The 13,794-nt window shown below is 46.0% G+C and overlaps 1 protein-coding gene across 3 annotated transcripts in view; it reads right to left on the bottom strand.

The window, feature by feature from the left end:
- The window catches only part of LOC144505046 (teneurin-2-like), a 2,673,959-nt gene that overhangs the window by 82,709 nt on the left and 2,577,456 nt on the right, over window positions 1-13,794 (bottom strand). For all 3 annotated transcript variants that reach the window (XM_078230751.1, XM_078230754.1, XM_078230752.1), the window contains 2 exons: window positions 9,784-9,984; window positions 6,970-7,155 (listed from right to left, as the gene is read on the bottom strand). In XM_078230751.1, coding sequence (XP_078086877.1) covers window positions 6,970-7,155; window positions 9,784-9,984 — 387 coding nt within the window. The remainder of the gene's footprint in view (window positions 1-6,969; window positions 7,156-9,783; window positions 9,985-13,794) is intronic.

The raw sequence follows: 13,794 nt of genomic DNA, 5'->3' as shown, positions 1-13,794 counted from the left end.
GCAGTTCAAAAAGGCAGCTCACCACTACCTCTTCATGGGCAATTAGGGATGGACAGGAAATGTTAAATTGACCGGTGTCGGGGGGATTAGTGGAGTAAATATGTGGTGTTACGGAAATTGAGCCTGGGTGGGATTGTGGTTGGTGTAGACTCAATGGGCCGAATTGCCTCCTTCTGCATTGCAGGGATTCTCTGATTCTATCAAATGCTGGCCTAGCTCAATTCTCATGAAAGAACTTAAAGAAGATATCCTCTGGCTGTTGCTTAGATACTACAAGCATTTGGTGCTTTGTCTAGTTGTTTAAAGTTTCAGAAGTCTGCAGAGAGTGAAGTGGTTGGTGAAGGACGTTTATGCTGATTGCAAGGTTTCTGCACAAACCAGTTGCTCCCGGAAATGCTGCACTAGTCGCCATTCCCCTTGGAATCCACCATGATTTGCAGAATCTCGCCAACATGAGGGGACAGTCCTTGCCACCAGCTATGTGGTGAATAGCTAAGGAGCATAATGATTAGGATGATGAGAATCAGGAAGAGGAAGGAAGATGGAAACATGAATAGTCCCTTTCTAACAGGCAGTCCAGTCAGAATTGAACTGTGCTGCCAGAAACAGCAAACCCAATTTCCCATTTACCAACTGCCCCACACCTCACAGTCTCCCTCCCTGTCACTGACCTCACAGCATCCACTTGGCCACAATGCAAAAATCAAAGCCTTCACAAAATAAAAATTCCAGACCAAATTTCTAAAAGTAAAATGATGCCATAATGCGTACAAACGTCACAAGTCACTCATGTGCCTTCCATCAGAGGCTTCCCTTAATGCCCACGTTGTGTGTGTCTTTTCCTACTGCCCCTACACTTCAGTTACTGCAGCATGGTTGGTGGAAGAATGCTGATTTTCAGTGGAACATCAGAAATAGGAGCAGAAGCAGATCATTCATCTCTTGAGCCTGTTTCGACATTCAACAAGATCACGGCTGATCAGATTATGGTCTTAACGCCATTTTCCTGACTTTTTTTCATCCATTTGTGGGACATGGGTGTCACTGGCTGGGCAGCATTTATTCCCCATCCTTAGTTGCCCTTGGAGAGCAGTTGAGAGTTAAGCACATTGCTGTGGCTTTGGAGTCACATGTAGGCCAGACCAGGTAAGGACGGCAGATTTCCTCCCGAAAGAGCATTTGTGAATCGGATGGGTTTTTCCGACAATCAACAATGGTTTCATGGTCGCCAGTAGATTCTTAATTCCAGATATTTTTTATTGAATTTGCCGTGGCGGGATTCGAACTCAATGTGATTTCCCATTGACTGCACCCCACATCGTCGGGAAACCCACAGTGCGGATGTCACCGTTGGTGGGACTGGATGATCCCGCCAGCGTGAATATCGGGAAAATTCCAACCCTTATTTTTAAACTGCGTTGCCAGTTCTAACTTCTCTTCCGAACTTCTCAGCATCTACCTTGTCAAACCCCTGTAGAATCTTGTATGTTTCAATGAGATCACCCCGCATTCGCAATGAGCGTAATAGACCCAACCTACTCAATTTTTCCTCATAAGACAAGTCCCTCATGCCAGGAATCACCCGAGTGAACCTTCTCTACCCTGCAAGTATGTCCCTCCTTAAGTAAGGTAAGAGGCTGGGGATGGCTTTGGGGATGACCTTGAGTGGCTCTGGGTTTAGAAAGACTGTTTGTGGACTGCACCATCTTAGCATTGATAGCAGCAATGTTGGTTTGCTGATTAACAGGCAACAGCAAGGTGGTTATGGCTGCTGCAGAAGGATGAATGCTGTCATCCTTAGAGAGGACAACAGGTTCATGCTCTGTTAAGCTCCCACCGCCTTGGTATCTGTATCTGTGCTCTCCTTCTTCCCTGTCTTGACTGCAAGCCATTCAAATCCCTGGGTCTCACTATGTCCAGATCCAGCCTGCTTGCTATCCTCTAAGTTATGTGCAGTGTCAGTGTTGAGTTGGCAACTGTGATTGTGAAATTCAGTCACATTGCATCTTCACTGTTGCTGTCTTCTTGCTGTTTCTCTGCCGGCTGGTCGAATTGCACTTCTTGCAAAGGATAAGGTTAGGGTGAGGGGTTGGGTTGGGAAAACAGGTGATTACTTATACCAAATGAAGCTTGCAGATCAAAGATATTGTGGGACGAGAGGGAAGTGTAATGTGAGAAGGAAGATAAGGCATCAGGATACCTTCATCCTCAATGGTTTCAGCCCCACCGCTGGGCATGGTTTCAGAAATGGGCATCTCAATTATGGCCAGTAGCATCTCGTCCTTGGGAATTAGGACACAAAGGCATGCTTGTCCCTACCTCTACCTCTCATTGTCCTGTCGAAGAGAGGGAAATGTGTCAATGAGTCTTGTACAATGTATCTGGGCGATGTGGCTCTCATAGTTTAATAGTGATAGTGCGTGCAGACTAAGCTGTGGGTGTGAGTCTGTCAGCAATGTCAGTGTGTGATGAAGCATATGAATGTCAGGTATGAGTTCTGAGAGACAGGGATTGGTGACAGATTGCCGGGGGGGGGGGGGGGGGGGGGGGGGGGGCTGGAATTTATACTCCCCTGCCGGCAGATCTAAAGGCGGTTGGCGGCGGTGGGGAAGGAGGGGGTTGGGGGGGGGGGGGGGGTGCAGGCACATAAAATCCAGCCGGTGGCCTTCCTGCTGCCTACACGCTTGCCCCCAACCTGTCTGGAATTTTATTGGAGGCAGGAAAGTGTCAGGCGGCCCACCTACCCTTGGGCCAATTGAGACCCAGAAGTGGCCAAATAATGGTCCCTTGGCGACCTCATCTCACTGCACTGCAATTTTACCGGCAAGAGGAGGCCTATATCATGCGGAAAGCCCAGAAGCTTTGGTTGCGTGAGCTGCTGTCAAATAATGGGGACTTCCTACTTTGTGGGCCCCATGGGCCCATTGGAGGCACCCCCCCCAGCCCTTGCTCTCCCAACCCCCTTTACCTCTCTTCTGGCCTCCTATACCCAGTCCCCCACCTTCACACACCCCCTCCCCACCCCTCTGCCACTTCGACTAACACTATTCACTACTATTCACTGAGACCCCTGACCATAGATTTAGCAGTCAGTACAGGCTCTTCAGCTGTGGGGGTTAGTTATCTCAGCAGTGACCAATGCTCATGGTAGTGGAACTGATCCACTTCAGATCAGCCATGATCTTATTGAATGGCGGGGCAGGCTCGAGGGGCTAGATGGCCTACTCCTGCTCCTATTTCTTATGTTCTTATGTTCTAGTCCCTCTGAGACCACAGAGTTGCGGGCTAATCCGATTGGTTGGTAGCACACTAAGGCAGAACTTCTCCTGAGAGAGGGGCAGAAGTCTCACCTTAATGCCTCTTCCAGCCATAAATAGCTGGGAGGAAGCTGTTGGGATGAAAAGTGGGCTCCTCCTGGACCTTTTAGCCAGGGGTCGGGGACCACAGCGCTTTGTAAGATTCAGCCTAGAGTGAGGTGAATTCAACTGGTGCAGTTGGTAGGATTTACCATTTTGAAGATACATTTGCTTGTGTGAGGTCCTTGAACTGCATCCAGCTGCTCAGGCCTTGGTTCCTGCCATTAACTTTCTGGCTATCTGCATCCACTGTTTCCTGAATGTGGGGTTGGAATGACTCTTGTCCCTTTGCAAATACAGAGCATTTTTCCTCCTGTCCATATTCTCCACCAAGGCCTCCAGTGCAATGCCCAAGAACATTGGGGCCTGCACTTTCAGTGTTTCCAAGATCCGGGTCACTTCCTGAAAGTTGCCAGCATCCGCTGCAGCCACAGTGCATGTCCCCTTTCAATGTTGCAGGGTGGTTTGAGCAGAGCAGGTTAGCTTTCAGTTATAGTGCTTTGAAAAGATGTGCAGGTTAGGTGGATTGACCATGCTAAATTGCCCCTTAGTGTCAGGAGGACTAGCTAGGGTAAATGCATGGGGTTATGGAGATAGGGCCTGGGTGGGATTGCGATCAGTGCAGACTCGATGGGCCGAATGGCCTCCTTTCGCACTGTAGGATTCGATGAATATATCTCTGTGAAAACCTTTACCTGGTCTGAACCCATTGCGTGCCTCATGCTGCATATGACCCTGAGTTGGGGAGGGGGATTTAGCTTCAGTTGCACAGTGGGGAGGGGTACTGTGGTCGGTGGGAGAAGTTCAGCGCCGTGAGAATTGTTTAAACTGCAGGTTTCCAAAAAAAACACTAAATTTTTCAATGGCATTTTTTTACAGCAGCAATTAGGCCCCAGAAAACCATCCATTAGGCTACATCTACCAAAAAGCCAATACGAAAGGGCTTCGCAGCTGTGAACATTCAGTTTGAATTCAACAGCAGTCACTGCTGCCTTGGAGCTCATGACACCCAGTGTCTGGAAAGCCCTGTTTTAAACGGTGCTAACCATTCACAATATTGGGTCTCCCGCTGATGTGTTCAGCCAATCAATAGCATAGTTAGTGCTGGTTGGATGCTGAAATCATTGAAATGAACTGGCAGCATGAAGTTGGCATGCTGCCTGAATGGCAAACAATAGATACAGGTTAATAGCATGCTGCAATCCATGTGCCTGTCTTTGGGTGCTGTTGAGTTTAGAACTCGTTTTCCACAATGATGGCTGACAGAGGGAAATCAAACAGAACCATGTCCATTGAACACTTTCTTAGCAATGCCTAGAACCTAATGAACTATCGAGGTTGATGATTAAACCTGAAATATCGTCTTACAATTAATTTCCTTTTCCTTCATTCCCACATTACTTGTCTTTTCCTCCTCTCACGACTGCCCGGGGGGTGGAGCAAGATAAGCCAAAAAAATTATAACTGCAAAATCCTTCACAATCCCTTTAAAAAATAACGCGGGCAAGTTTGATTTTGTGCGGTCGTATAAAATAAGCAATTACAATTTGGCATTTAATTCACATCGATGGAAAGAAAAAATTGGGAGGAGTTTAAAATGTGATGTGAGTTTGCTATTGCCCATTTTTACAGTATTATTTCAAGCCATAACTCCCCCCAGTGATTTGTGAATGAGGCCAAATATCTTCAATGAGCTAAATCTTTTGCAAATGTCACTTTGTGATCCTCTGCTTTGAATTTCTTGGAGGTTCCTGGGTGATATATTCATAATTACTCTACCCGCGATTTATTTTTGATTCATTCATGGGACATGGGCATCACTGGCCAGTATTTATTGCCCATCCCTAGTTGCCCTTGGAGGGCAGTTGAGAGTCAACTGCATTGCCGTGGCTCTGGAGTCACATGGAGGCCAGACCAGGTAAGGAAGGCAGATTTTCTTCCCTCAGTAAAGTAAAGTTTATTTATTAGTCACAAGTAAGGCTTACATTAACATTGCAATGAAGTTACTGTGAAATTCCCCTAGTCGCCACAGTCCGGCGCCTGTTCAGGTCAATGCACCTGACCAGCATACCTTTCAGAATGTGGGAGGAAACCGGAGCACCCGGAGGAAACTCACACAGACACGTGGAGAACGTGCAAACTCCACACAGACAGTGACCCAAGCTGGGGATCGAACCCAGGACCCTGGTGCTGCGAAGCAGCAGTGTTAACCACTGTGACATTAGTGAACCAGATGTGCTTTTCTGACAATTGACTATGGTATCATGGTCATCGGTAGATTCTTAATTTCAGATATTGCACCATCTGCCCTGGAGGGATTAATTCCTGGCCTCTTGGTGCACATTTTAAAAATTATTTCATGTGTTGTGGATATTGGTGCCTAGACCAGCACTTATTGCCCATTTCTAATTGTCCTGGAGAAGATGGAGGTGAGTCTCCTTCTTGCACTGCTGCAGTTCATGGGTACAGCCACAGTGCAGTGAGGAAGGGAGTTCCAGGATTTCGATCAAGTAACTTTGAAGGGGTAGCAATACAGTTCCAAGTCAGAATGGTGTGTAGCTTGGAGGGGAAGTTACAGCTAGTGGTATTCTCATGAACCTGCTGCTCTTCTCCTTTTAGCTAGGTAGAGGTTGAGAGTTTGGAAGGTGCTATAACATAAGTCTGAGTTCAGGAACATAAGATATAGGAGCAGAATTAGGCCATTCGGCCCATCAAATCTGCTCCGCCATTCAATCATGGCTGATGAGTTTCCCCATTCTACCCACCTTTTCCCCATAACCTTTGATCCCTTTACCAATCAAGAACATATATATCTATGTCTTAAATATACTCAATGACCTGGCCTCAACAGCCTTCTGTGGCAACAAATTCCATAGATTCACCACCCCACCCTCTTGCTGAAGAAATTCCTCCTCATCTTGGTTTACAAAAATGGTTATCCTTGTTTCACGCCATCTTTCTTCTTTCATCCAATCATCATTTCCTCCAGGGGAGAGGCAGATGATCAAGAATGTGACTCTCCTTCTCTGCAAACTGTCATAAGGAATCATAAAAACATAGAAAATTGGAGTAGGAGGAGGCCATTCGGCCCATCGGGCCTGCACCGCCATTCATTATGATCATGGCTGATCATCCAACTCAATAGCCTGATCCTGCCTTTTGCCTCATATCCTTGGATCCCTTTCACCTCAAGTGCTATACTGAACTGCTTCTTGAAAACATTTGATGTTTTGGCCTCAACTGCTTTCTGTGGTAACTAATTCCACAGACTGACCACTCTCTGGGTGAAGAGATTTCTCCTCATCTCTGTCCTAAATGGTCTACCCTGTATCCTCAGACTGAGAGCCCTGGTTCTGGACACCCCTACCATTGGGAGCATCCTTCACACAGGAGTCCTTAATATTGACATGTCCTCTTACCTTCTCATTCCTTTCTGATATTAAAGCAGCTCTTTCCTTCCCTTTCCCTCCCCACCTACACGGTTATAGAGCTAGGATCACAAACTGACTGTGAGGAAATACGCTCAGCAGACATACAGATAGCATGATTTAACAAGTCTATTTTTTTTCTATGAAGTATGTATTAGAAAGGAGCAATCAACCTTGTTCCCTACCAATGGTGCAGTGCTCTCCATTCCAGCCCTCCCGGCATTCACACTTCCCATCCTTGCAGGTTCCATGCTCTGCGCAGCGAGGATGACAAACTCTCTGATCACACGCCATACCCGTCCAGCCTTCCTCACACCGGCACACACCAGATATGCAAACGCCATGGGTGCCACAGTCCACAGAGCATACTTCTGAAGATAAGAAACAGAATTTCAAATGACACAACAACTAGACGGTGCATTATGCAGTCTCAGCCATGTGAGATATTGGAACCGGAGTTTTTATTAGGTTCCGCAACACTTACAAAGGAAAACCTTTCAACCACAGGTACAAGGGCGGCGTACTGCACAGTTCCTTAATGATTAAGGTTCTAAGTCAGAACAAGCTGTTCTCCACTGTTGAGTTGAATATGGAGACACTGTAACCTTAAGACCAAACAAGGAAGATAAGGAGGTAAGAGTGTTGAAAGTCCCTTTTTTATAAAGTAGGCTCTTGTTCCGAACTTGTGTAGTGTATAAGGTCAGCTGCAAATTGTGGAGGCACACTTACCCTGAAACCTGTATTGAAAAATTCTGCTATTTACTGCAAAAAGACATGCCTTGGCATGAGGGAAGGGGATTGTCATCAGTTAAAATGAAATGTGGGTCTGACTGCTTTCTGAGCCTGACCTGGCTGACAGTAATTTAAAACTTCAGGCAGCAAAGACATCTGCCAGTAGCCTGCATGGATCAACCTTAAAATATACAGATTAGACTCTAATGACATCAATGGGGCCTGATCTGCTATTTTTAATCTGAGCTTGTGTGAGGGATGCAATGGTGGCTTTTTTTGTCAGGCAAACCTTGTCTGGATTAGCAGCCAAAGCACTTCTTAAAAGAAGATGTTTTATTTTTAAAGTTTCCTTATTGGTGATGAGGGGGTGTCAATTTTTCCTTGGGGCCCCACAAGGAAATTTTGGGCTTGCCCTGTTCTGGACTGCTCTCCGTCTCCTGGAGCACGTACTTAATTCTGGGGCTTGTACCCATGGGGGTGGCCTTCTGCCACTCAGTTTTAACAGCCGGTAAGTTGCCTCCCACCAATTCGCTGGCCGTTTTGGTTGGGAAGTCGGCATGTGGTATGTTAATGAGGCTTGGCCATTAGAATTGGCTGAGCCTGCAGGCTGCCATTCTTGGATGGGCACACCGCTTTACCACATGCTTGCCACGGAGTTAAAATTGAGCTCCAAAGTCCTGCTTTCATTCGGATTTCTCGGACGTATAAATCAAAAGTACCGCCGTCTATTGAATCATTCATTAATTCAGCAAATGCATCCAAACAGACACAACAGAAAAATATGCGACAAAAAGTACAAAATTCAGGGGCCACCCCGCCGTGTCTGCGTGGGTTTCCTCTGGGTGCTCCGGTTTCCTCCCACACTCCAAACATGTGCAAGTTAGGTTGATTGGCCATGGTAAACCGCCCCTTAGTGTGAAGGGGTTAGCAGGGTAAATTAGTGGGGTTATGGGGATAGGGCCTGGGTGGGATTGTGGTCGGTGCAGACTCGAAGGGCCAAATGGCCTCTTTCTGCACTGTAGAAATTCTATGATTCTATGATTCTAAAAAGCAATCCTGTACATCAGTGTCAAATACAAAATGGTCGCCTTCAATTCCAAACTTGTATACTCCATCTTTGAATACTATGAAAGTCTTCTGAAAGTTCTGACTGTTTTCCCTTTTTGTTGACCAGATAGAATCCCTACAGTGCAGAAGGAGGCCACTTGGCCCATCGAGTCTGCAAAGACAGCAATTCCACCCAGCCCTAATCCTATAACCCAACATATTTACCCCGCTCATCCCTCTGATACTAAGGGGTCATTGGGCATAGTCAATCCAACTAACCTGCACATCTTTGGAGCGTGGGCGGAAACCCATGCAGACACGGGGAGAACGTGTAAACTTCACACAGACAGTCACCCAAGGGGGGAATTGAACCCGGGTCCTTGGTGTTGTGAGGCAGCAGTGTTGACCATTATACCACTGTGCTGTCTCTTTTTTGGCAGACTTTCTTTGCCTCTCTAATTTATCTTCTTGTTTCCATTTGATTTGATTTGATTTGATTTGATCAAATCAAATCAAATGGAAACAAGAAGATAAATTAGAGAGGCAAAGAAAGACCTTTCTACCTTTCAGACCTTCACTATTCCTCGTTGATTTCTTCTGCATTTGTTGTCTGCCTTTTGGTTAGATCTCATTTTGATCTGCCTATTGGAACTCCTTTCTGTCTTTGATATGCCTCCTTTGCACCTATTTGGAATGGATTTACTCTGTCTTTTATTCACCCTTGCATTTAAATATGTCCCATGGCCGTTCTTCTGTTTGACTTGCCATTTCTTCCAAACAATTAATCTAGTTGGAGTCACTTTTCACGCTACTACGTTTGGCGAACTGCCAGTCCAAGACCTTTACTTTGCACTCCTCATTTTCTTCATCTAAGAGCTTAATGAGATATATCCCACGTGTGCCCAAGTGTCCTCATGTCTTCATTACCTAGAAGCAGATGGAACACTGTACCTTGACTTGTTTGACATGCGACATACTGCCTAATAGCTCTTCCCTCTTAATTACAACTCGGGTAATACTAAAAGCCTCTCCAAAGTCAGAAGCAAGAAGTTGATTTAAAATAAATGTTTAATGAAGTAATGGTGAGAGGAAATTCAGATGAATGCATTCATAGGGCAAAAGTCCTGCAGTCTCATTTCCAAGCCAAAGTACACATCCAATGGAACATAGGTACACCTAATTTTGTACTGGTTGGTCATGCAGAGAATTAATTTCCTTACCAACTGAGCAGTCTGGGCCAATCCAGCTTGAATCACAGCTGCAGAGTCCTGTTTCTGGAATGTAGGTGCCATGTCCCGTGCACTGGTCCGGGCACTGGGCTCTGGGAATTTCACAGTTTAATCCACCCCAACCTGGGCTGCAGTGGCAGTCCCCTTGGGCACATACTCCATGGTTTGAGCATGTTGGATCCAAACAGTCCACTGAAAGAGACAGAAATCATGAAAAGTTGCAGAAGCTATCAGGAAACTTCAATTTTTCACATCTTAACATACATAGTTCAAAATGTGCCTGAAATTTTACATTTTTAAATGCACACAGAAGATTCAGCGATTGAACAATAGCATAATTTCAATGACAGCAATTAACTGTCATTTGTTTATTCATTAACAGGATGTGGACACTGCTGTCTAGACCAGCATTTATTGCCCATCCCTAATTGCCCTTGAGAAGGTGGTATTGAGCCACCTTCTTGAACTGCTGCATTCCATGAGGTGTACCCACAGCACTGTTAGAAAAGGAGTTCCAGGATTTTGACCCAGTGAAGGTGAAGGAATGGTGGTACAGTTCCAATTCCGGATAGTGAGTGGCCACGAGGGGAACTTGAGGCTGGTAACCTTACACATCTGCTGCCCTGTAGCAGATTTGGAAGGTATTGTTGAAGGAGCCTTGGTGAGTTGCTGCAGTGCAGCTTATAGAATGGTAAACAGTGCTGCCACTGGGCTGCATTTGACATGCCCACGCCAGGCTGCGGGGATGGGAGGGCATATAAGTATCCTAGGTCAATTAGGCTTGTTATCAAGCCAATTGACTACAAAAATATGTTGCCCAAGCCATTGAACGGTTGGTGTGGGCAGTTGGGCGAGTGGGAAGGTCGTTTTTTTTAAAAAGAGATTTTCTAAGGGCAGGTAGGAAGGGAGGTATACTATCTTTGCTGCAGTCTTTAGTGGGTCGGGGACTATCCTTCTGAGGTTGCATCCCCTTTTTTCCAACCCACCTGCTCTATAGAATGCAACACTCCCACGCCCTAAATCCCTCCCTAAACTGCCCAAACCCTCCCTGACTAAGACCACAAACTAACCTTGCTCTGGGATCCATGGGCTGCCTTCTTGTTCCTGGTTGCAGTCTCAGCAGCGCCCACTAATGCACTCTTGGCACTGCCAGGACTGATTGAGCTGCCAGCCATTTGAACAGACCAGCAACTCCTGAGGGCGAGACATCCTCCCCAGTGAGGGGGAAAAAGTCCCGCACTACCCTAATTTAGCCTGTTTGTGGTGCCTTATAGCTGTGGGGCAGGCTGGCAGGTTTGCTCTACACAAACTGTGCTTCCAGGGGGCAAGGGGGGTTGATCTATCCATCCGTCACCCCCACAATATTCTGCCCATTGTGTATGGTCTCCCATAGTCCAAAGATGTGCAGGTTAGGTGGATTGGCCATGCTAAATTCTCCTTCAGTGCATCCGAACAAGCGTTGGAGTTTGGCGACTAGGGGATTTTCACAGTAATTCATTGCAGTGTGAATGTAAGCCTCCTTGTGACTCATAAATAAACCTTAACTACTTTTTTGGTGGAGTGAATATTTAAGGTGGGTGGACTGCCAATCAAGGGGGCTGCTTTGTCCCGGAGGGTGTTGAATTTCTTGAGTATTGTTGGAGCTGCACTCAACCAGGCAAGTGGAGAGTATTGCATCAGATTCCTGACTTGCGCCTTGTAGACTATGGACAGGATTTGGGGAGTCAGGAGGGGGGTTATTCACCACAATTTTCCCAGCTTCTGACCCGCTCTTGTAGCCACAGTATTTATATGGTAACATAGCATTTATAGCTGGTAAGCCACAAACCAGCTGTAAACAAATGTCTTAATGTCCTGTAATATCTTGAATGCGACAACTCTATCTTCAAGGAGGTAAATATTGTACTCCTACTTGCTAGATTGGACTGGTGTCAGTTACAGCTCCGTTAGTAGCACTCTTGCCCTCCAAATTGCAGGTTGTGGGTTCAAGTCCCACTTCAGAACTTGAGCATAAAAATCAAACACTTGAAGGAGAATTATCCTCTTTCAGCGTCACTGGAAACAGATTATTTGGCTGTTATAACATTGGTGTTTATGAGAGCTGGGCATGTGTAAATTAGCTGCTGTTCGTTGGCATTACAACAGTGACTATACTTCAAAGTAACCTAATGGACTGTAAAGTGCTTTGGACTACATCCTGTGCTCAGGAAAAATGCTATAAAAAGTTCTTTCCTGTTTTAGGAACTTAGGGCTTGGAGCACGACTGGGCCATTTGTTGCTTCAAGCCTCCTCTCCTATCCAATAAAATTATGGTTGATCTGTTTGTGGTCTCAACCCCACTTTCCTTATCAAAAATCTGTCTGACTCGGCACAGTGGCTAGCACTGCTGCCTCACAGCTCTAGGGACCTGGGTTCGATTCCTGGTTTGGGTCACTGTCTGTGTGGAGTTTGCACGTTCTCCCCGTGTCTGTGTGGGTTTCCTCCGTGTGCTCCAGTTTCCTCCCACAGTTCAAAGATGTGTGGCTTAGGAGCATTGGCCATGTTAAATTGCCCCTTAGTGTCTTGGGATGTGTAGGTTAGAGGGATTAGTGGGGTGAATATGTGGGGTTATGGGGATAAGACCTAGATGGGACTGTTGTTGTGCAGACTCAATGGGCCGAATGGCCTCCTTCTGCACTGTAGGGTTTCTATGATTCTCTGCATGAAATATATTTAATTATTTGCCTCCATTGTTTTCTGGGGAAGAGAGTTCCACACACCAATTACCCTCCGAGAGAAAGAAAATTCTCCTCATCTCAATCTTAAAAGGGAGACCTCTTATTCTTAAACTGTGTCCCCAAACCTTAGTCTCCTCCACCATCCTGGTACCTACCTGATCAAGTCCACTCAAGATCTTATATGTTTCAATGAAGAGTTAGAACTGATTAACAAAACCATTGCAAGTAGGTAGTTGTTGTGGAATCTTCTGAAGGTGAGATTATGGGTGAGATTCTCTGGCCATGCATGCCCCAAGACTGGAAATTCCTGCCTGAGCTCCATGGATCTTTGAATAGTCCATCGAATTTTCTGCCTTGCCTACTACGATTCTCACAGCGGGCGAGACAGAAATAATTTGGCACACAATTAGCCATGCAGAAGTCTTCAGGAAAGAACTCAGAAAAACTAGTGGTGGGATTTTCTGTCCGCGCTCACCCCAAGGCCAGAAAGTCCCACCCGAGGTCAACGGCCCTTTGCATGGTCCATGTCCCAGCCGCTACGATTCCCGTGGCGGGCGGGATGGGAAAATTCCACCCTCGGGCCGGGATTTTCTGGCCCCGCTGTGACGGGACCCACCCAGCCAAAAGTCAATTGACTTTCAATGGGACTGGACAATGCCAGCGGTAGGCGGGGCTGGAAAATCCCTGAGATGAGGAAGCAGTGCGGTAGTGGTATTGTCACTAGATTCATAAGCCAGAGACCCAGGATAATGCCCTGGGGACATGGGTTCAAATCCCACCATGGCAGATAATGAAATCTGAATTCAATAAAGAAACTGGAATTAAAAGTTTACTGATGGCGATGAAATCATTGTTGTAAAAACCCATCTGGTTCACTAATGTCCTTAAGGAAAGGAAATCTGTTGTCCTTACTTGGTCTGGCCTACGTCTGACTCCAGGCCCACAACAATGTGGTTGATTCTTGGGAGTATTTATAATTGAGGATAAAATTATGAATTTGATGTGTTGGAAATAGAGACAATTGACATTGGTACAGATGGATAATATAGGTGCACACGACTTAATGAGGGATAGGTGTAGTTGAGTTGAGTTGAGTTTGTGTTGGGTGGAATGCAGTGAGGAAATTATTGGACAAGTTAAACCTGCCAATAACAAAAACATGTCCAATGGTTTCAAACTGTGATTGGGTGGGAGTAAGGTAATAGTGCAGGGGTTAGATGATGCTGTGGAGATAGAAGGAATGTGGTGAATTCAGTACATTTAGAATTGCTCAATTTCATTCTTG

The sequence above is a fragment of the Mustelus asterias genome, chromosome 16, assembly GCF_964213995.1.
Source record: "Mustelus asterias chromosome 16, sMusAst1.hap1.1, whole genome shotgun sequence".
NCBI classification, from domain to species: domain Eukaryota; kingdom Metazoa; phylum Chordata; class Chondrichthyes; order Carcharhiniformes; family Triakidae; genus Mustelus; species Mustelus asterias.
The sequence above is the reverse complement of the archived record's forward strand: the minus strand, read 5'-3'. Positions and strand labels throughout refer to the sequence as shown.